At 37.2% G+C, this 22,206-nt stretch overlaps 1 protein-coding gene across 2 annotated transcripts in view; it reads right to left on the reverse strand.

The window, feature by feature from the left end:
* The window catches only part of UNC13C (unc-13 homolog C), a 586,631-nt gene that overhangs the window by 50,276 nt on the left and 514,149 nt on the right, over window positions 1–22,206 (reverse strand). For both annotated transcript variants that reach the window (XM_032622977.1, XM_032622978.1), the window contains 4 exons: window positions 19,552–19,675; window positions 16,951–17,007; window positions 10,682–10,762; window positions 2,567–2,714 (listed from right to left, as the gene is read on the reverse strand). In XM_032622977.1, the coding sequence (XP_032478868.1) occupies window positions 2,567–2,714; window positions 10,682–10,762; window positions 16,951–17,007; window positions 19,552–19,675 (410 nt within the window). The remainder of the gene's footprint in view (window positions 1–2,566; window positions 2,715–10,681; window positions 10,763–16,950; window positions 17,008–19,551; window positions 19,676–22,206) is intronic.

The following is a 22,206-nucleotide window of genomic DNA, read 5'->3' on the forward strand; positions in this document are numbered from 1 at the left end:
GAGTAGAGCAGCCCATGTAAATAAGACCCTCGAGAATTCAACTTTTCTATGTTTCTCTGTCAGTTAAAGAACCCTGGAAGCTGAGGTTCTTTAGAAGCCAAAGGAAATATGGGCTGGCCCCGGGCATTTGGAAGTCATACACACAGCCCACGACTTTAGGGACTGTTATAGAAATGGGGATTGCATCCTTTAATATGTTCTATTTTGGGGTATGTCATACAGAATTCTAAGATTCAGTGAATTTTCCTCTATCTCTCCTTTCCCTATTTTATAAGGGATATGGTCCTGTTGCTAACTTTATTATTCAGTCTATGGTAATGAGTATTGCGGTAGGATTGTGATAGAATTGGAAGAAAGGGATAAAAACTCAGAAACACTGCATCCATTAATTGACGAGACTTGGCTCGCCTCTGTTTTTGATTGAACAATGGTTATGTTCTGTTAGGCAGCAGTGTTTCTTCCTCTTCCCCTCCCCCAAGTTTGAAAGTATAAGCAAGTATCTGAGCAGGTAGAAAGGAGAATTGTAGAGAGAGGGCAGGTGACAGGGGAGAAGTCCCCATTATCACCACAGACGTGGAAAGCGTATATGAGCTGCGGTGGGTCCCACTGGAGGAAGCTGGGCTGCAGCCTTCTGGCTGGGACCCCATTGCAGAGGGCTGGACACTAGGAGCAGGAAGCCACAGTAGGTGCTGCAGGAGGCAAGAACTGAGGGCTCCCTGAAGGGAGCTGAGCAGATAGGAGGATCCCTAGCACGGGGCCCTCAGGAAGCAGGTACTGGACGCAGCTGTACAGGGGGCATGAAAGACATCGCCCTCCTCCCCTTCAGTGTCTGCCCCCAAAACCCTGAAGCAGAGAGGGGTCTAGAAGATGATGGGGATGGGGGAGCAAAGTGCACCTTCAAGTCCCCTTCACACCTCAGGTCCTTTGGGACTGATCATGCTGGGCTGGGGGGCAGTTGGAGGGATGACAAGGGAGGGAGGGAGGAGATGGAAATAGTTTCCACCCAGCATGGCTGAAGGTAACTATCAGAGAGAAGGCAACCCATTTCATATCCATAGCCTACCAATTTCAATTATGCCAAAAAAAAAAAATTGTGTACTTAGAAAAAGCCAGAAAAGGGAAGTAAAAAAAGAAAAAGAAAGACCAAGACGAAAATAAATTATGTTGTCAGGGATTATTAGGATTATGAATCCTCTTTTTCCCCCCCGCTATTTATTTTTGATGTTGCCAAACAATTCATACAAAAGAAAATCAACACGTGTGCCAAATTCCATACACCAAAATTGATACACATATGTAGCTTTTTTGGTGTAACATCTATGTTGAAACATGGGGTGTGTGTATATACACATAATGTATACCTGTAAAAGCAGAGCTAAGTTTTTATACACTCACATTCTTTAGGAATAAAGCAACGACACTATTCTGGTAAGATGTGTTAGAATTGCATTCATATTTACAGTTTAGAAAACCTTGAGGGATCATGGGTTCAAGGAGTAATGTATATCTTGACAAGGCTTTATGACTCAACTCTTTTCTCCTTTCTGGAACCATCCTAAAAATGTAAGCTGGGTTTGAAGATCACATTAAAAGGAGTATTTATAGCATTTAGTCGGATACTATCAGAAAGCGCAGAGTGTAATATTAAAGACAGGTCAAGCACCTACCTAGCACCTACCTACCTTGGCATTATCTTCCATGTAATTAGAAAAATGAAAATATCCATGACGAAACATAGACAAGTCTGGAGCATTCTCATCTGAGGAGAAAGATCCGTATGCTTCCTTTGAAGGAGCTCTCATGAATGAAGACAGTGTCCTCTTATTTCTTTTTATTATATCTGGGAGGCAATTTATTATGTTCTAGAGTTTGAGCCTGCATATGGCTTTTTTTTTTTTTTTTTGACTCAGAGGGACGTTTTCAATAATCTCTCAGAAATGCTAGATCTTAAATACATGGAATTACCAAAATATAATAAATCACAAAGCAACTTGAAAGAAAGGTTGTTTAACAGTAATATCCTAGAAGCTTATGAGGTGGGAACTTTGCCACATGAAACGGATCTGAGTTTCCAATGAAATACTTGGCTCTTGGCTCATTTCAAAGTAAAAGTTAAAATTTTTCTCATATAAAGTTAGGATTAAATGAGTTTGCCCTCCTGAAAACCCGACAGCGGGAGATTTTTGCATTTGAAGTCAGGATTTGGGGAATTATGCTCTTACTTTGGAAGTTACAAAGACCAACAAACACTAACTCTTTTGTTCTAAATTGAGACTGTCACAGTTACGGATATTCAAAACTAGGGTTTACTAAATTTTATGAAATTAGAATCAAGAGCAAAGGTCAACCACTCTATATAGTTTTAGTATTGAGCATATCCCAGTGTTACTGAAATTATAAAATAATTTGCTAAACGTTGGGCAATTTTCTATGAATAATAATTACCCATTCTTACTGCTGCTTTAAGTTATTATAGTCAAATTAGAGATATTATTTATAATGATTTCTCTGTTGAAGTTTAGTTTGTGTTCAGTTTACTTATTCTCACATCCAATGTGTTACTTACTCTGTGAGGTTTGAGTGTCTATGAATTTCTTTATCAAGGCATCAGTTGTTTGGGTATAAAGACTGAGAGCGTATCTCAGAGACTGAAGATCTGGGCTTTTCTCCAAGAAATTCTTTTTCAGGCCATTTCCTCCTGCATGAAAGTATTGCTAAAAGGAAAAAGAAATAATGTCAACAGAGGCATTTAGAAAGAAGTATTAGATGAGGGATTTTATTGCCATAATCGTGAGGCTCAAATGGGATAATACAGTATGATCAACATGAGGTAGATACAAAGAAATAGCACCAGCTGGCCACTGCCAAGTCATCACCATGTAGTTCAGGTTCCCTCAGTATCTCTGAAGTGTTGCTCTGCATCACAGACATCAGATCCTCACAGCTTAAGACTCTTCCTCTCATTCAACACTTAAGTTAAAGAAATGGGATCATGAAGATGCAGTCGCCAGCATGCTTACTGAACGGCAGGTGTAGATACTGTGTCAACTTGGTTGTTGACTTCCGTTTCCAGAACATGAGAAAAACGTCCAGGGTTGTCAACTTTCATAAAGAAGGTATCTCCCGGTCATGTATTTTCCAGATACTAGTTTGCAATTCTAGGACAGGTGCCCACTGCTCCCATCTTCCCCATGCTCTAATCACACAGTGGTGCACACATAGGCCAACCTGAGGATGCACAGTGGTCCTTGGAAATCCAACATCTCCTGAACCTTGTGTCTGAGAAATGCAATGAAACAGAGTTTCTTTCTTCTTCTTTTATTGCTCTTGTCGTCCAGCAAACTCAAAGCATTGCAATATTTATAGGAAAGGTAATAGAGAACATATATATTTGACAATAAATGAGGTGATTGAGGGATATGAGCATTTCTAATGCTGCAGGTATTAAGCACAGACATCACTTTGGAGGACTCACTAGAGATACGTGATGGGACTAAGGATGTTATTTCCCAACCATTTAGAGATGATAATGGGTTTACAGTATTCTATTAATGTTAGATAAATGGTTCTCTCTCTCTCCCTGTACCAACAAAGCTAAACTACACCCTCATTGCAACCTGCCTCGTACAATCTAGGATTCTCACAGAATGGCATGTTTTGGAAAAGCTCAACAAATGATTCTGATACACTCTCCTAAATGGATATATGTTATCCCTCTATCCCACTTCTTAAAAATTTCTGAGGTGAAACATGTCAGTGAACTGAAAATTCATAATTGTCTTAGTTTTCTTCCCTAAGTAGAAACACATTCTGAGCATTTGTAGGCATCTGAGTGTAATTTCAGAGACCGTAATGTAGAGAAGACTAAAGGCACAGGCCTGAGGAAGTAGGCAATGGTGATATGATCTGAAGAAAGTTTGTTACAACTGCAGACACCCTCCTCCCAAAGAAAAACCCATGGCCACTTACAGTTCTTTTCCACTCCAGCTGGGCGCACTGTGAAAACACAAGCTGCGCCTAAAGCTACCTATGGTTATGAAGAGGAGGCACAGCAAAATGGGAAGAGCCTTTTCTTATTTTTGAAGAGTCAACAAAGACGTAATATTTAAACTTGTTCTATACCTTGATCTTCTTATATAAATGTTAAAATATTTTCACATGTAGAAAGTATTTATCAAAGACTGAGAGTCTGGAATTGTTCAGGTGCTTTGGTGGATGAAAAAAATATCAGAGTCCCTTTCTTTAGGAAAGGTGATATGATACTTAAAGTGGAAAAATATTAAATGAGTGTATTGAAAGGGGAAGGTTTCACTTGGACTTGATTGTCTTTCCTGGAGGAGTGGTGGGGTGAGCTCTGGAGCTCTGTTTACGTAATGACCCAGGGAAGTATCAGATGAAATAACATACCCTAACTGTAAAGAGCAGTGGGATAAACTGAACTAGGACTAGGTGGCATCTGTGGAGGGGAAGGCATTCTCCCTGTCAATGTTTCCCAGACAAACTTCAGTTTTGTCAAACCTGAGCATAAGTGCTGGAGAATTAAATTAGTAAAGTACAGGAAGAATAACGAGCAGCAGCTACAATGATGTTTCACGATCTCTTGGCAACTGAGAGTTGTTAGAAATGCAAATTAATTATTTCTGGTGGGATGCAACCGATGACTGTTTTGTGGCTAGATCTGTTTTGCCTCTCTTTGTAAATTTATTTCAGCTTTCCTCATTGCCTATCTTTATGTGTGGTTCTTGGAAATCTTTGAGCCAGATATAAGATCTTACTGGTTCCCTCATTAATTGATGAGTTAAATAATATTCCGGACAAGTTTTATAACTGCATGAATGTCACAGTTATACTCTAACTTTTTAAATTAATTTTTATTGGAGTATAGTTTATTTACAATGTTATGTTTCTGCTGTACAAAAAAGTGAATCAGTTATACATATACATATACCTACTCTTTTTAATATTCTATTCCAATATAGGTCATTACAGAGTACTGAGCAGAGTTCCCTGTGCTATACAGTAGTTTCTTATTAGTTAACTATTTTATATATAGCAGTGTGTATATGTCAATCCCGAACTCCCAATTTATCCCTCCCCCCTTCCCCCTTGGTAACCGTAAGTTTGTTTTCTACATCTGCGACTCTATTTGTTTTGTAAATAGGTTCATTTGTACCATTTTTAAAAAAGATTTCACATACAAGCAATATCATATGATATTTGTCTTTATCTGTCTTACTTCACTCAGTATGACAATCTCTAAGTCCATCCATGTTGCTGCAAATGGCACTATTTCATTCTTTTTATGGCTGAGTAATATTCCATTGTATATACGTGCCACATCTTCTTTATCCATTCATCTGTCAGTGGACGTTTAGGTTGTTCCCATGTCCTGGCTATCGTAAATAGAGCTGCAATGAACACTGGGGTACATGTCTCTTTTCGAATTATGGTTTCCTTTGGATATATGCCCAGGAGTGGGATTGCTGGATGATATGGTGGTTCTACTTTTAGTTTTTTAAGGAACCTCCATACTGTTCTCCATAGTGGCTGCATCAATTTACATTCCCACAAACAGTGTAGGAGGGTACCCTTTTCTGTGTTTTTTAATCACTGTTTCAATTTCAGTACTTGTGATTGGTTTGTTCATATTTTCTAATTCTTCCTGGTTCAGTCTTAGAAGGTAGTATCTTTCTAAGAATTTGTCCATTACTTCTAGGTTGACTATTTTATTGGCATATAGCTGCTTATAGTAGTCTCTTATGATCCTTTGTATTTCTGCGGTGTCAGTTTTAACTTCTCCTTTTTCATTTCTAATTTTATTGATTTGAGTCCTCTCCCTCTTTTTCTTGATGAGTCTGGCTGAAGGTTTATCAATTTTGTTTATCTTCTCAAAGAACAGGCTTTTGGTTTTACTGATCTTTGCTATTGTTTTCTTTGTTTCTATTTCATTTATTTCTGCTCTGATCTTTATGATATCTTTCCTTCTGCTACCTTTGGGTTTTGTGTGTTCTTTCTCTAGTTCCTTTAGGTGTAAGTTTAGATTCTTTACTTGAGATTTTTCTTGTTTCTTGAGGTAGGCTTGTACAGCTGTAAACTTCCCTCTTAGAACTGCTTTTGCTGCATCCCATAGGTTTTGGATCATCGTGTTTTCGCTGTCATTTGTCTCTAGGTATTTTTAACTTTCCTCTTTGATTTCTTCAGTGATCTCTTGGTTATTTAGTAACCTATTGTTTAGCCTCCATGTGTTTGTGTTTTTTATGTTTTTTCCCCTGTAATTGATTTCTAATCTCATAGTGTTGTGGTCAGAAAAGATGCTTGATATGATTTCCGTTTTCTTAAATTTATTGAGGCTTGATTTGTGACCCAAGATGTGATCTATTCTGGAGAATGTTCCATGTGCACTTGAGAAGAAAGTGTAATCTGCTGTTTTTGGATGGAATGTCCTATAAATATCAATTAAATCTATCTGCTCTATTGTGTCATTTAAAGCTTGTGCTTCCTTATTAATTTTCTGTTTGGGTGATCTGTCCATTGGTGTAAGTGAGGTGTTAAAGTCCCCCACTATTACTGTGTTACTTCCGATTTCCTCTTTTATAGCTGTTAGCAGTTGCCTTATGTATTGAGGTGCTCCTATGTTGGGTGCATATATATTTATTTATAATTGTTGTATCTTCTTCTTGGATTGATCCCTTGATCATTATGTAGTGTCCTTCCTTGTCTCTTGTGACAGTCTTTATTGTAAAGCCGATTTTATCTGATATGAGTATAGCTACTCCAGCTTTCTTTTGATTTCCATTTGTATGGAATATCTTTTTCCATCCCCTCACTCTCAGTCTGTATGTGTCCCTAGGTCTGAAGCGGGTCTCTTGTAGACAGCATATATATTTATCTTGATTTTGTATCCATTCAGTGAGCCTGTGTCTTTTGGTTGGAGCATTTAATCCATTCACATTGAAGGTAATTATTGATATGTATGTTCCTATGACCATTTTCTTAATTGTTTTGGGTTTGTTTTTGTAGGTCCTTTTCTTCTCTTGTGTTTCCCATTTAGAGAAGTTCCTTTAGCATTTGTTGTAGAGCTGGTTTGGTGGTGCTGAATTGTCTTAGCTTTTGCTTGTCTGTAAAGCTTTTGATTTCTCCATCGAATCTGAATGAGATCCTTGCTGGGTAAAGTAATTTTGGTTGTAGCTTCTTCCCTTTCATCACTTTAAGTAGATCATGCCACTCCCTTCTGGCTTGTAGAGTTTCTGCTGAGAAATCAGCTGTTAACTTTATGGGAGTTCCCTTGTATGTTATTTGTTGTTTTTCCCTTGCTGCTTTTAATAATTTGTCTTTAATTTTTGTCAGTTTGATTACTATTTGTTTCAGTGTGTTTCTCCTTGGGTTTATCTTGCCTGGGACTCTGTGCCTCCTGGACTTTGGTGGCTATTTCCTTTCCCATGTTAGGAAAGTTTTTGACTATAATCTCTTCAAATATTTGCTTGGGTCCTTTGTCTCTCTCTTCTCCTTCTTAGACCCCTATAATGCAAATGTTGGTGCATTTAATGTTGTTCCAGAGGTCTCTTAGGCTGTCTTCATTTATTTTCATTCTTCTTTCTTTATTCAGTTCCACAGCAGTGATTTCCACCATTCTGTCTTCCAGGTGACTTATCCGTTCTTCTGCCTCAGTTATTTTGCTACTGATTCCTTCTAGTGTTTTCTTCATTTCAGTTAGTGTGTTGTTCATCTCAGTTTGTTTGTTCTTTAATTCTTCTAGGTCTTTGTTAAACATTTCTTGCATCTTCTCAATCTTTGCCTCCATTCTTTTTTCAAGGTCCTGGATCATCTTCACTATCATTATTCTGAATTCTTTTTCTGGAAGGTTGCCTATCTCCACTTCATTTAATTGTTTTTCTGGGGTTTTATCTCGTTCCTTCAACTGGTACATAGTCCTCTGCCTTTTAACTTTATCTAAGTTTCTGAGAATGTGTTTTTTGGTCCACAGGATGCAGGATTGTAGTTCTTCTTCAAAAGCTCAACTTTAAATACGGTTTCTCCATTGGCCTCTGTAGCAGCTTGCAGAGGCTTGCAGCTTGATTAAGTTGTTAGCTGTGTTTCAGAGCTGTTGCCTTGTCCTTTTATTTTCAAATACTGTTGATTTGGCTCAGTGTTGGCAGGTAAATGTAATGTCTCTAAGGCCAACCACGCCAGTTGCGGCAGATCATTGTAATTCTGTTTCTTGTGCCATGTTCTATCCTTTTAACTTACAATTGAAACTACCTGCAACTGGTATGACTAATCCAGTCCAATTAGAATTTTAGTATTTAAGAAAGTTAATATTTTCATCAGTACTTGTGTAGAGGTTGAAGGATTTCACATTATTTTAAATAATTAAAAAGAAAACTAAATAATTGAAATACAGTATTTTAACTTAAAGAGAACTAATCTCCCTGTAGGAATATTACTTGTTTTGGCTTGCTACATTTTCCTACACCTTGTTGACATTTAGTTAAATAATGAAACACAGAAGCAAGGACATTGATTTTAGAGTTTGGAATCTTTTCTCAGCTCTGCCACTTACAAGCAACTCTGTGGCCCTAGGCAAACAAGTTAAACCTGCTTATTTAGCCTCTGCTTTTTCATCTGTAAAATGTGAATGATCATTCTTGATGTACCTAACACCCAGGATGCTTATAAGGATCATGTCTTTGGCAGCCTGGGTAGCATCTACTGCTTCGGTATATCTTTCTCATGAAGTCTCGGCCTTACAGTATTCCCTTTGCTGGGCTCCCAGCAGACATTGAATCACTAGCTCTTGAGGCTACAGTTCTTTTAAGTAGTACTCCTCTTTCTCCTGAATTCCTTTTCAGTCAACATTACGGTTAGTGCCTTGTAGAACAGTCAGGGCGAATTTCAGAATCAGAAAAGATAAGAGGGTCTCAAAGCAGGTAAAGCAGGTGTAGCGTGGGGACCCCAGAGAAAAAGTTGGGAAATAAGGAGACTGAAGACCTGACCTCAGACTCTGAGGTTCAGAAGGACCAGGGTCAGACTCTGGTCCTGGAGAACAAGATAATGATGTGGATCCATTTGCTGGATCTTGGACACCAGGCAGTAGTTTCTTCCCGAAGAGCAAGGCCAAGTGTCTGGTGGCTGAGGCTGAACTAAAATATCACTGGATGACCTGGGAAGGAAAATGGGATAGTTGAGCTGTCAACACGTAGATCAGGGGGATCTGCTTGGGGATCAGGGTTGTCCCAGAGTTTGGGCAGAACTAGTCCTGCAGGAGGTGGTCATTTGTCCCCACCAAGAAGAATTAGAGAAATGCTGGGGTTAGGAACAGGAGCCAGGCCTGTCAGTACATTGAATGCCATTCTCTATGTTCACAGAACATATTTTTCTTGCGCTCTCTCTTAGAGTCATCCATTGACCTTATAAAATCCATGAAGGGCTGAATTCTGATTTTAAAAAATCTCACTTTTTTTTTTTTTTTTACTGTTCATGGTGTGCCTCGGAGTTATTTTTTCTACTATCACTTCCTTATTTGTAGCCATTAGTGCTTCTATAACTCCACAGGGTCAGTCATTTCTTATTCATATTTTTGAAAATTATTTTCAAAAAGAACAGGTTTTTTCTTTTTTCATGTTTACTATTAAAAAAAAAGATTTTGCAAAATGTTTATACTTCCAGCCCATACTCTGGCTGCATCTTTAGAAACTCCATCACTGTCAGTCATCTCACTGCTGAAATTCACGCTTGCCACATTCCACCAGGTGTCACAAAATAGTCACCTCACAAATTTCATTTTGCAGTTTTCTGAAGCAGCAAAAGATGTCCTCTTATTAAATGCTGAAACTACAAAAGTCATGAAGTAATAGTGTTTTGAAGGTGTCCAACTGTTATACAAATAGAACTCTGTTTTAATGACTACCGTTGCAGTGTCTGTTTCTATCCAGTGAGATTATTCTGTGCTTGGAAAATGGCTTGTGGTAGCTCACAGTTCTTTGCTAAACTATTCACACATCCTGGATAACAGATGCTTCCCCAAGTGAAGTATTGAGACATTGGACACAGTCCAAATTTAGGAGATGAATTAATTTTTCACTCTTTAATAAACTTTCACATATAAATATAAAATGTATGTATATAAATCTATAAAGAACCACGTGAAAACAAAGAACTTCTAAGTTATGTTTTGAGATCTGCCTATATTTAGCCCACAATCCAATAACTTTTGGTCAACCTCTGGCTATGAAAAATTGATGCACACAATGCAATGCCTTTGCGTTTTCAGCAGAAAACTAAATTATTGTCCTTACTAAGAGAGAAGAGAAAATTCATCTTTCCAAAACCATTTCAGCAAGCATAGAAAACACAAACGGAAATTCTGTTAACCCTAAATCCCCTGAAGCATCTATTTAACTGGGCTTTGGGGGTACATGTCTTTCTTTGAAAACACCTGTTAAACATAGATTTCAAACACATTTTCTAAAGGTAGACAAAGGAAGCGACTCTAAGGGCAGAGCAATATGGATGTAATAATGACATAGTATGGCCTAAGTCTGACACACTCCCAGGATGTATGTGTACAACTGTCTACTGTGTCTATGGATGGCACAGCTCTACAGACAAGCATATGGGGTTACCTTTCTCTGAGGGTACACAGAGAACTGTGGATCCATATCCAGGGACACTATAACCTTACCTTGATGGTAGCCAGGACCACCTCCATTATAGTACACTGTCTCGGTGTCAGACCCTTGGTATCCTCTCGAATCATGTGCTCCTGGAAAACAAGTGAAAAACTGCTTATAAAATTACCAGTTCATTTATTTAACAACTGTTTTCAAGCAAAATCTGTATATAATCCCTGTATGCAGATATTTCCCATTTGAGAGATATCTTTTTCATATGAACACATTTTACAGGATGATTTTGTCAGATATTTAATAAAAATCCACTTTGCCAAAAGAGGAAATGCTTTTGAATGTTTTAATTTTAAAATGCTTTTAAATGTTTACTTAAAAAGCAGTGCTTTGATTCATAGGTGGCTTTATTTTTCACCTGCAAGCCAATGGTAGGGAAAAAAAAAGAGATAAACCTGGAAAATGTGTGTCCAAGCTTTTCCATCTTAATTCCTGCTTTCTGTTCTGTCACACAGAGGAAAGAGGAAGGTCCATCATGTAAGGGATTTAGGAGGTAAATTTTAGCCTCATTCAATTATCACTGATAAAACCTACTTTAAGTATAATGCTCCCACTTTATTTTCTTTCTAGGATACCCTTAATGTTTAGTCAGTCATTACCAGGAAAATTCCTAAAGAATTAACTGATTTCGGCTCTGGAGATTTTCTATATTTTAAAGTCATTTTTCAATATTTTGGAACTGATTTCCATATTAACAATGCATTTTCCTCATTGTTCACTATGAACTCTCTCTTTATTTCAAACTATTTTAGGGAAATGATGGTAGAAAGTTGAAGACAACAATAAAGGAACTTTGTCTAAAAGAAAAATTTAGAAATTCCTGACCCCCCTATTGATATAATCTCCCCAGGGCTATCCTATGTCAACAACATTCAACAAATATTTATTGAGTGCTTATTATGTGCCAGCACTGTTCTAGGTGACAGATATATTGTTTCATGAAAGAAAGACTTTCATTCTCCTGGAACTTAAATTCTAACTTATGTAAGTGCCTCTTTGTGAATTAGAAGGAAAGCTGATGTAGCTCCGAGAATACATGACTTGGTCAAGGGATCAGTGCTTTTGGTTAGTAATAAAAGGTGCCTCTTTTTCTACGGGGCACAGCTGCACATCAACACATGTGGCTTAGCAAGTGTTGCATGGTCCCTAAGTCGGCCGTCATTCACTCCCTTAGTGGGACAGTTTTGTGCAATGTACGAATTGTACAGTCACAGACAGTGGCTCATCCTTCTATTCTAGCCTTTGTCTTACTCTGTCACTTAGTAGAGGCCATGGCTTTCTGAAGATAATCTATATGTTTGACTCACTTCTGCAGACTTTCAGTGCCTATCTTGGCAATTGTCACCTGCTAGGCCCTCAATATGTTTTTCGTTTTTCGTAATCGAATTGTACTTCTTCAGCATATCCTATATCCTAAATGATTCAATAGGCTTGAATGGAATCACACTCCTTTGAATATTGTTGAAAACGTGGTATCATGCTGGACCCATGATATACACTTCTGCATCTCACTGCCTCTTTCTCGGATATAGAGATTTCAACACAAACATGAGTCCATTTAATATTTTAAAAATATTAAAAAAATGGGTGGTTAGAATATTAACTACCCATTGAGACCCAAAAAAAAGGATGGAAATTTTTTGCCAAATTATAGAGAGAAATGCTTTACTTTGTATTAAATAAATCTCTCTGACTTCATCAATCTTGACTGGCTTTTTGATGAGGTCAGATTATTTTTTAATAGCTGCTAATACATAATATATGTTAGTGCTATAGAAAAATACGATTCTTGCAAGAAATGATTTTCTGGGATTTAGCAAATAGCTCATTGAAATAAGGTAGTCTCTGAAGAAGTCTTGTAATGAGTTACTCCTTGCTTGCATAAATTCATAGTCTCAGATGTATTTTTACTAACTGGTTTTGATACTGTATCACCCGTCCATAAAGATGTATTCATTTTTAAAAAAATGTTATGCCAAATAAATCTGATCCCATAAAATAGTGATAAGTTGGGCATACTTAATATACATACATTATAAAGTTCCAGAGGATGAAGTAATATAGAATATGTCCACATCTGAATAAATGTTTGCTTAATGAATTAATCCTAAATCATAATCACATGCAGAAAAGCAATTAGTTTCCCTCATTGTTCTATTTTCCTTGTTCTTTTAAGTAAGGTAGTCATTTGTTAATATTTCTATATAGGATTTCTGAATTTACTCATCAATACAATTATTTCAAATGATGCTTTTCCTGTGGATCAAATATGCTTTCAAATTAATACATGAAAATGAAAAGACCCATGATTTAAAATGAAAACATTGAAAGTGACATTCTAGTAAAATATGGGAAAACAGCTTTATAAAATTTGCAGTTCTGCCTAGAAGAGAACATAGGAAAACATTCTGACATAAATTGTACCAATGTTTTCTTAGGTCAGTCTTCCAAGGCCATGGAAATAAAAGGAAAAACCAAGAAATGGGACCTAATCAAATGTACAAGCTTTTCAGCCACAGAGCACAGGGAGATCAGCTTGGTGCATTGCGACCACCTAGAGGGGGTGGGATAGGGAGGATGGGATGCAAGAGGGAGGGGATATGGGGATATACGTATAGCTGAGTCACTTTGTTATAAAGCACAAACTAACACACCATTGTAAAGCGATTATACTCCAATAAAGGTGTTAAAAACAATAATAAAAAACAAACCAAAAACTGTACAACCTTTTGCACAGAAAAGGAAACCATAAACAAAATGAAAAGACAACCTATAGACTGGGAGAAAATATTTGCAAGTGATGCGACTGAGAAGGGTTAATTTCCATAATATACAAACAAACAGCTCATACAACTCAACAATAGAACACCAAACAACCCAATCAAAAAATGGGCAGAAGAACTAAATAGACATTTCTCCAAAGAAGACACACAGATGGCCACAGGCACATGAAAGGATGCTCAAAATTACAATCAGGAATCACCTCACACGGATCAGAATGGCCATAGTTAAAACTCTACAAATAAGAAATGCTGGAGAGGGTGTGAAGAAAAGGAAATCCTCCTACATTGTTGGTAGGAATGTAAGTTGGTGCAGCCACTATGGAAAATAATACGGAGGTTCCTCAAAAAACTAAAAATAGAGTTGCCATACAATCCAGCAATCCTACTCCTGGGCATGTATCTGGACAAAACTACAATTCAAAAAGATACATGCACCCTTATGTTCACTGCAGCACTATTCACAACAGCCAAGACATGGAAACGACTTAAATGTCATTGACAGATGAATGGATAAAGAAGATGTGGTACATATATACAATAGTACTACTCAGCCATAAAAAAGAATGAAATAATGCCACTTGCAGCAAAACACGGATGGAACTACAGGTCATCATACTAAGTGAAGTAAGTCAGAAAGAGAAAGACAAATACCATGATATCGCTTATATATGGAATCTAAAATATGACACAAATGAAGCTATCTACAAAAAAGATACAAACTCACAGACATAGAGAACAGACTTGTTGCCAAGGGGGGGGGTTGGGGGAGGAATGGATTGGGAGTTTGGGGTTAGCAAATGCAAACCATTATAATATATAGAATGGATAAACAACAAGGTCTTACTGTACAATACAGGGAACTATATCCAATCTCCTGTGGTAAACCACAAAGGTAAAGAATTTTTAAAAGAATGTATATATATGTATAACTGAATCACTTTACTGTATAGCAGAAATTAACACAATACAATAAATCAACCTCAGTTAAAAAATTTTCAATTCTGTGTTTTAGCTAGAGTTTTAATTTTTTAGATAATAATGTAGAGGGCTTATTGCTCTGTCATTCAAATGACAACTAAATGGACCAAAAATTTAAAAATCAAGGGACAATATTTGGAAAACTAAGTTATTTTTCCATCACCTATGGATAACATGAATCTATTTTTAGTCCTTCAGATTATTTCAGTCTTAATGAATTTAACTCTTTTAGGATATTTTATTCATAATTTGCTTTTAGTTCATTATAATCAAAAGAGAATTCACTGAATTGAGGAAATTTTGAGGCCATGAAGGGACCTAAAGTGTGATGTTTTCTGTGGACTCTGATTTTTCCCAGGTAGTGTGCATATGCCCACTGAGGATCCGGTCTCTCCCATCTAGTGTTCGTAAGATTTGAACAGGGCTGCCTGCACCCCCAGCTCAGGGGTGGGTGGGTATGTGAATTAAGCCAAATAGCATATGCCATTCCCCAGGCCACAGTGGTTGGCTTGGGAGTGGTGAGGTGATAATATTCTATTAGAGTTGATGATGTGCCAGTGGATTTTGCTGGAATTCCTTGCACCAAGGGGGGGTGTTCTTTTTTTTTTTTTTTTTTTTTTTTTTTTACAAGATTTCAAGTTAAAAAATGTTAGATATAAGCAGAGAACCATCTTACAAACAGGAAGGGAGGTTTGTTAAGGCAGTAAGTCAAACAAGGAAAGAGCAGAGTTGAGAGACAGTGAGTAACTGGGTTCTGTAATATTGTTTGACTTCCTAATCAAGCAGTGATGGAAACCAGAGTTATCCCAGGAGTATAAAGTTTCATGGAGCAATGAATTCCTTTCTTGCTTTTGTTAGTCTGGCTTTCCATCACTTGAAACTGAAATAGTTATAGCTGATATAACAAACATTCAGTTCAGAAAACTGAAGCTGGGGGAGATGGAATATGTTTCCCGATGTCACACAGAATGCTAGACACATAGCCAGGGCTATTTCTTTTGTAATAAGCCACTGTGATGTTTCACTTTCATGGTTTTCTATGAGAAACTTCAATACTATATAAATCCATTTTTCAAAGTAGGGACTAGAAATGTCAGGGAGGTAATAAGAGGGATAAAGAATGCAATGGAGATCAAGATCCAAAACGACAGTTTGACAGTGACATCTACATTCTACTTTCCCTCTGAACCACCGACATCAATGAATACCTGTGAGAATTTTATGTCATGGTTATGTCTTCTAAAGGGATTATTGGCCTTTAATTTTTTTCTGACAAAGGGGATAATGAAGGTGATATAATAAAGTACTGATATTATAGGGCACCTATTTTATCTCAGTAAGTAATTACACAGTCAAATGGATTATCCTTTGCCTGTGTTGCACACACAAAACAGTGCCAGTGATACCTAACCCTGAGCTGCCAGCTGGGGAGGAAGCAAGATCACCTCTGTGAGTGGGAGGTGGCATACTCTTGACAGGCACCATGCAAAGACAATGCATGCATTATCTCATGTATCCTCACAACAATTCTCTGAACCAGGTGCTAACATTGTCTGGATTTACAAATGCCAAATCTGAAAATTAGGTTAAATACTTTGGGCAGTATCACATACTTGGAAGCAGCTGAGGTAGAATTTGAGCCAAGGTGGTCAGTATCTGGAACCCATACCCATGCTATACTATATTCTAATAGGTAGTAATGGAACAGGAACAAATATTTCAGCTACAGGCACAATGTTGGCCTATATGTGGTCCACTGATACATGAATGGATAAAAAATGTGGTATATACTTACAGTAGAATATTATTCAGCCTTTAAAAGGAAGGAAATCCTGCCATGTACTACAACATGGATGAACCTGCAGGACATTATGCTAAGTGAAAAAAGCCCGTCACAGAACCGCAATATGTATGTTAATGAATCAAGTTCCTATTCCAGAGGGGAAAAAAACCTGAGGTTCCCTGCACAACTGCAAAGTCTTGTGAGTCTCAAGCGATAATAAAAGGCAAGGTTATTTATACAGCAAATCCCTGTTATAATGGGGTTGATTATGTCAGTGAGTTCAATGTCTGCTTTGATGAGTTTATTTTCCTGCATTAGGTTTCTTGCCTTAAGAGTTCTCTAGACTTTCCTGGATTTCTATGAAGCATTCTTTGCCTTTATTCATACAAAGTCAGTTTACTATAGAGAAGAAAATATGCTCTCTAATTTAGTCTAATTTAAAGCAGTAATGCTTCACGCTTCAACACAAAGTCAAAAATTCCCAGTTGCTCTACGAATTGGAAAATATGAGAAATATGGAGTGTGGGGAGAAGACGACAGTACAATTCAGTCCCTAAATTTTGATCTGATTCATTCTTAAAGCAGATTGTGAGATCCCAGACACACATTCTCCTATAGTCCTGCCGTATTCAATACCATTACTAATAGGAGGTTGGTTTCTCACAGGGTTGCAGTCAGCTCGTTACTTTTCATAGACAACTAGTAATTGCTTTATTCTTATTACCTTCAGTTTGGATAGTTGTCCCAGATCTTTAGCTGCAATGAAAATCATCTGGGGTCCCTAGAGACACACACATAGAAAAGGAGAGAAGAGGACTCCGTCATAAGATCTTCAGTAACTCTCAAAGTAGAAATGTAGTCAACAGACAATGTACTCTATTTTTCTTATTATATTTGTGACTTTAATGCCATAAGCCCTTAACTGGTCTATTTTACAACTTGGATCAAAGATATCTAGTACTGCTGGCAATACGACTATCTTCATAGGCACCCTACTTCTGGAAGTTTTAGTCTGAGTTACTGAATGGGTTACTGCTAGTGTATCCAGTTTAGTGTAGTGTATGTATGATCTCAGAGAGCTTTATCTTTTCTTTCTTTATTTGTAGCAGAGGCAAGTACTTCCCTCCACTCCCCACCCCCCAAAATAAATCTATGCAAAATGTCAAGATCCACAGCTGAAGAAGGTGGAGCTGGTCCACCTGACATGCCATCCAATCTATCAGAGCCCTGCCCTCGTAACTCCTCCCTCAGCCAGAGGTTTTCCCTAGTACCCCAAGGCCCTGGGGAGAGCTTGAAAAACATCAGAATAAACATCAGAAGCACTACTAGAATACTCAGCAGTAGCCTAGAATGTTTTCACAATAAGGAAAACCAGCTATTCTGAAGTAGTAGTCTCCATGTTTTTATTGGAGCCTGTATATTCACTGAGAAATCCATACTTGGAGATCTTGATGTTTGAGAAAATTGAGGTGACGGTTAGCTTTCCTAGGGAAGATCTTATATCAAAAAATGAAATGTCATATACAGCACTTGTGCTATTATAACATGATAGATGTAGTCTTGAAAAAACTCATATTCTATAAAATTGTTCATTAGAAATAGTAGGGCTTTGGGGGAAAATAGGAGGGAGCAGTGCAAAGTCCATGCAATTTTGTTACCAAAGAACTATCAAAAACAATAAATGCTACTTTGGGAGACAGCATGAACAGCTCAAAGGGAGCGCAGTGAAGCTGGTGGCTACCTCGAGGGATATTAAAAATGTAAAAAAAAAAAACCCCAAACAACAGCACAATAGAGTATAACGTGGGCTGAGACAATGCCTGTAGAAGTGGAGCTCTGTGCACAGGGACAGGGTAGCCTGCCACGTGTGAGAGGCTAGGTGCATGTATCTGGATACAGACCAATGTGCAAGTATGCCCCCTTCCTCTTTTTTATCTTTTTAAAATCAGGATGAAAGGGCTCCTGCCTATGTAGCAGCCAGGCTGAGTGCTCTTTCCTCTTCTGCTGAAGTATATAGCTATTCTGTTATATTCCCAAGCCTCTCACCTAGAAAAATTTACTTATAAAGCAACCCAACTTGCACATTGCACTGACATCATTCCTCTATTGGCAAATTAAGTGACAGGTAACTGGTGTTACAGAAATGCATTATGTGTTATAGCAGAATAAGGGGTGTGTGAGAATATGGGGTGTGTGTGTGTGTTTCTGTATGTGATTTGGCTACCCACACGTGTAGGCTATAATGATTATACCATACACTCATGGCATGAAGCAAAACTCAAAGTGATTTATATTTAACACTCACTGGCCGTAAATCAACACAAACATGAATCTTTGCACCTTGGAACACTTTACAAGAAAACATTTTCTATATAATCTCACTGGATAAATATGGACTGAGTGTGCATGATTAATGGTGTCAATATATATTTTAGTTTAGTTTATAATTACTCATTATTTGCATCAACTTATCGTCCTCAGTCACAGACAAAAAAATTATTCCATAGCAGGTGCTCGTTAGGGTTCTTTCTTTCCTCGCTTGGCTCAGGATATGCTGAGTTAGCTGGACGGGGTATCCGCTTGACCACTGTCTGACTTTTGCTGCCAACTGATCTTTCTGGTTCTTTCTGATTTCACTGTGTATGATACAATCACGTTCTTCAAATGCACTAAAAGATGTCTCCTGTATTAACCACCAAGTGCGAAGGTGACAGGTAAAAGCAAAAGGGAAAAGTAAAAAAAATTCCAGATAGCAGTGTTGGCTTTATCTTCTTCAACTGTAAAGTTGCAGAAAGAAACACAGCAGGCATATTCTATCAAAAATCTATTTCCCTGGGGTGGGGGGGGGGGGTCATAATAAAATTAAATAAAAATTACATGTGTAGACCAGATAACTCTACAAGTTGAGCTTTGATACATTTGTTTTTCAAGTGATAACGTTTGAAATGTCAAGCCAGTGTGAAGTATGACTGCTACTGCCACTATTTAAAATTGACTTGTGATGGGGGTGCGGGAGGATTGCATTGGGAGTTTGGGACTAGCAGATGCAAACTATTATATATAGAATGGATAAACAACAAGATCCTGTTGTTTAACACTAGGAGCTAAATTCAGTATCTTGTAATAAGCCATAATGGAAAAGAAAAAAATTGATTTGTACAAGGTGATGTCATTGGAATGATCATTGCTAAGACACTGTATACCACACCCTTTTTCCAAAAATGAATTTAATTACTATTTTGTCTAGATCAAAACCATTCATTGAAACAAAAAACAATTAGATGGGCTATTGAAAATATAATCAAATGTTAGTTTGAATACTTACTGTTTGATCTGTCAGAGGAGGGAGGACAATTTGTTTTTCTATTTTGTTGAGAACTAGCTTCCATAGTTCTTTCAATATTCGCTTCAGGACTGTTTTCTCACAGATTTTTGCTGAGAGACTTAATCTGAAATGAAATAAAACACACAATCACTTATAAGTCTTTTATTGAGGTATCATTTGATTGATCAGAAATTCACATTTTCAGCACTGACATTCAAATACCTGAATAGGTCTTTATAATTTTCAGATGCTAAATTTCATTTCATTTATGGAAAAAAAATATATAATATCAAAAATCTGTTTCATCATATTATACATCATTAGGTAATTCACTGTTTGGTAGAAAATGAATTCAGAGTATTTCCTTTCTTAAATTGCATCCTAAACTGACATCAAGGCTCCCAAAGTACACAATTTTTACCTGCATTCCAGACTTGTAGTTACTACATGTTCCATGTTCATGGTACAGGCCAAACACCAAAGAAGCACATTTTCATCACTATCTGGCACTGGACCAACATAACAACATGGCAAACATGCATATGATTTCACTCAAGAGCAAAACCTTACCAACTTTATTTTCCAGATTTATTGAGATACGATTGATATATAACATTGTGTACGTTTAGGGTGCACAAGATAATGATTTGATATATGTAAATACTACATATATTTGGTGGTGAAACTACATATATATGGTGGTGAAACAATCACCACCATAAATTTAGTTAACATTCATCACCTCACATAGTTATTTTGTTTTGGCTTGTGATAAAAACTTTTAAGATTTACTCTTAGCAATTTTCCAATATATAATTTAGTATAGTTTCCTATAGTTACTATACTATATATATGCTGTGCATTACATCCTCAGGACTTCTTTATCTTATAACTGGAAGTTTGTACCCTTTGACTCCCTTTACCTATTTCCAGCCAGCACAAATTTGTTCTCTGAGTTCAGATTTTCTAGATTTGCAATTTACCAACTTTAATAGGTTTAAGGTATCTCTTACAAATTCTTCTCATGGTGAGATAATGATGGTAACATCATCTAGCATTTATATAACACTTTAGTTTAGAAATCTCTTCTGAAGATTTCTCACTTACTGTATGAGTATCTAGTATATCCATTTTAGAAATCAAACCCAGCTCAGAGACGTTGGGGAACTTGTCTAAGGAAGTGAGGCTAGTAAGTGAGGGCTGAGAGCCAGTACACTGTCCAATGCCCCATGCTACCCTTGGTAAATGTACTTGTGTGTGAAGGCCCAGCAATACATGAAGGCACAGTGCTGCATAAAGATTTATGGAATGTACCATAATATGACACTGAACTCTTCGAGACTCCTTTAATAAGAGTTAATCAAACCTGTTGCACAGAGGGCCACAGGTGGGGGTCATATATTTCAAGGTAGCCTCATGGACTTTCTATAGTGCTACTGAGTACTCTGTACTTTTGGACTCAGAACTTATAAACTGGGTTCTGATAGAGACAGAATTGACTTTTTTAAATATTTAAGTATATAATTAACATTTAAGGAATTAATATTTAAAGGCATGTGATGTGTGAGAGGCAAAGGGAGAGATTTCCCAAACACATTTTCATGAAGAAGTATTTCTCCTATCACTGCTGTGTATAGATACCTAATATATAAAAATACATGAAAGTGACCTCCCCTGGTTTAAGAGGAGAGTTGGGGGTCCCTGAAGCATAGCTATGGAACGCTGTAGCCCCACTGGTTTGGAAACCATTGTTCAAAGGTGGTAGTTTTAGCTTCCTGGTAGATAGGTATTCCCTATATGGACATAGGGTGGAAACCAGATGATGTGTCATGGAAGAACAGCAGAACCTACCCTCAGAGAAATCCCTAGGATGGTTTAAGACACAACAAACCTGCCCATTTTACAGCAGATGTGTCATTTAAAATTGATCTTATTTTTATGGTCAGCTGATGTACTTGGCATGCTAACTAACCCTGTTTAAACTGGAGCTGAAACAATAGGAATAAAACTGTTGACATGTTTGCAGCTCTGCATGGGATTTCTGCTGGCTGGAAATGGCCCTTATAGCTTATTTTATAAAACCCTAACTGCCTTTAAAGAAGACCCAACCCAAGTGGAATTTCTACTGACCATCTGAACAGGAGATTATTACTTTATACCTTATTGCATTTATTCTACTTTTCTTATTTTTTCTACTTTTCTTATTTTTTCTTTCTAAACTCTTAGCTCCTTGAGAACAGAATTAATATCTAACTTTTTAAAAAGTCCTCTAACAAGTGGCTTTATGGCTGTACATTCTGTATTAGCCCAGAAAATTTCCACAACTCTCCATGCCTCATATAATATCTCTTTCCAAAAGTTTAAAATCTTTTATAATATTTTAAAGCTCATTGATGTTTTTCTATTTTTATATACTGTTTCTTTCTACTAAGAATTAGAGGAAATTACATACATGATGATATGATAAAGTATAATTAGAAAGAGAAAATAAGACTGAGGAAAATAAGAATCTAAATATCCTGAAAAGAAGAGCCAACCCACTTTATGTATTAGCTCTGTTTTATAGGTGATGAAATGGATTCAAGGTCCCTCAACTAGTAGATAACTGTATTAGGATAACTTCAAACTTTTTGTATGTTCCACAACTTTGCTTAT

This window comes from Phocoena sinus, chromosome 2, assembly GCF_008692025.1.
Source record: "Phocoena sinus isolate mPhoSin1 chromosome 2, mPhoSin1.pri, whole genome shotgun sequence".
Taxonomy (NCBI): domain Eukaryota; kingdom Metazoa; phylum Chordata; class Mammalia; order Artiodactyla; family Phocoenidae; genus Phocoena; species Phocoena sinus.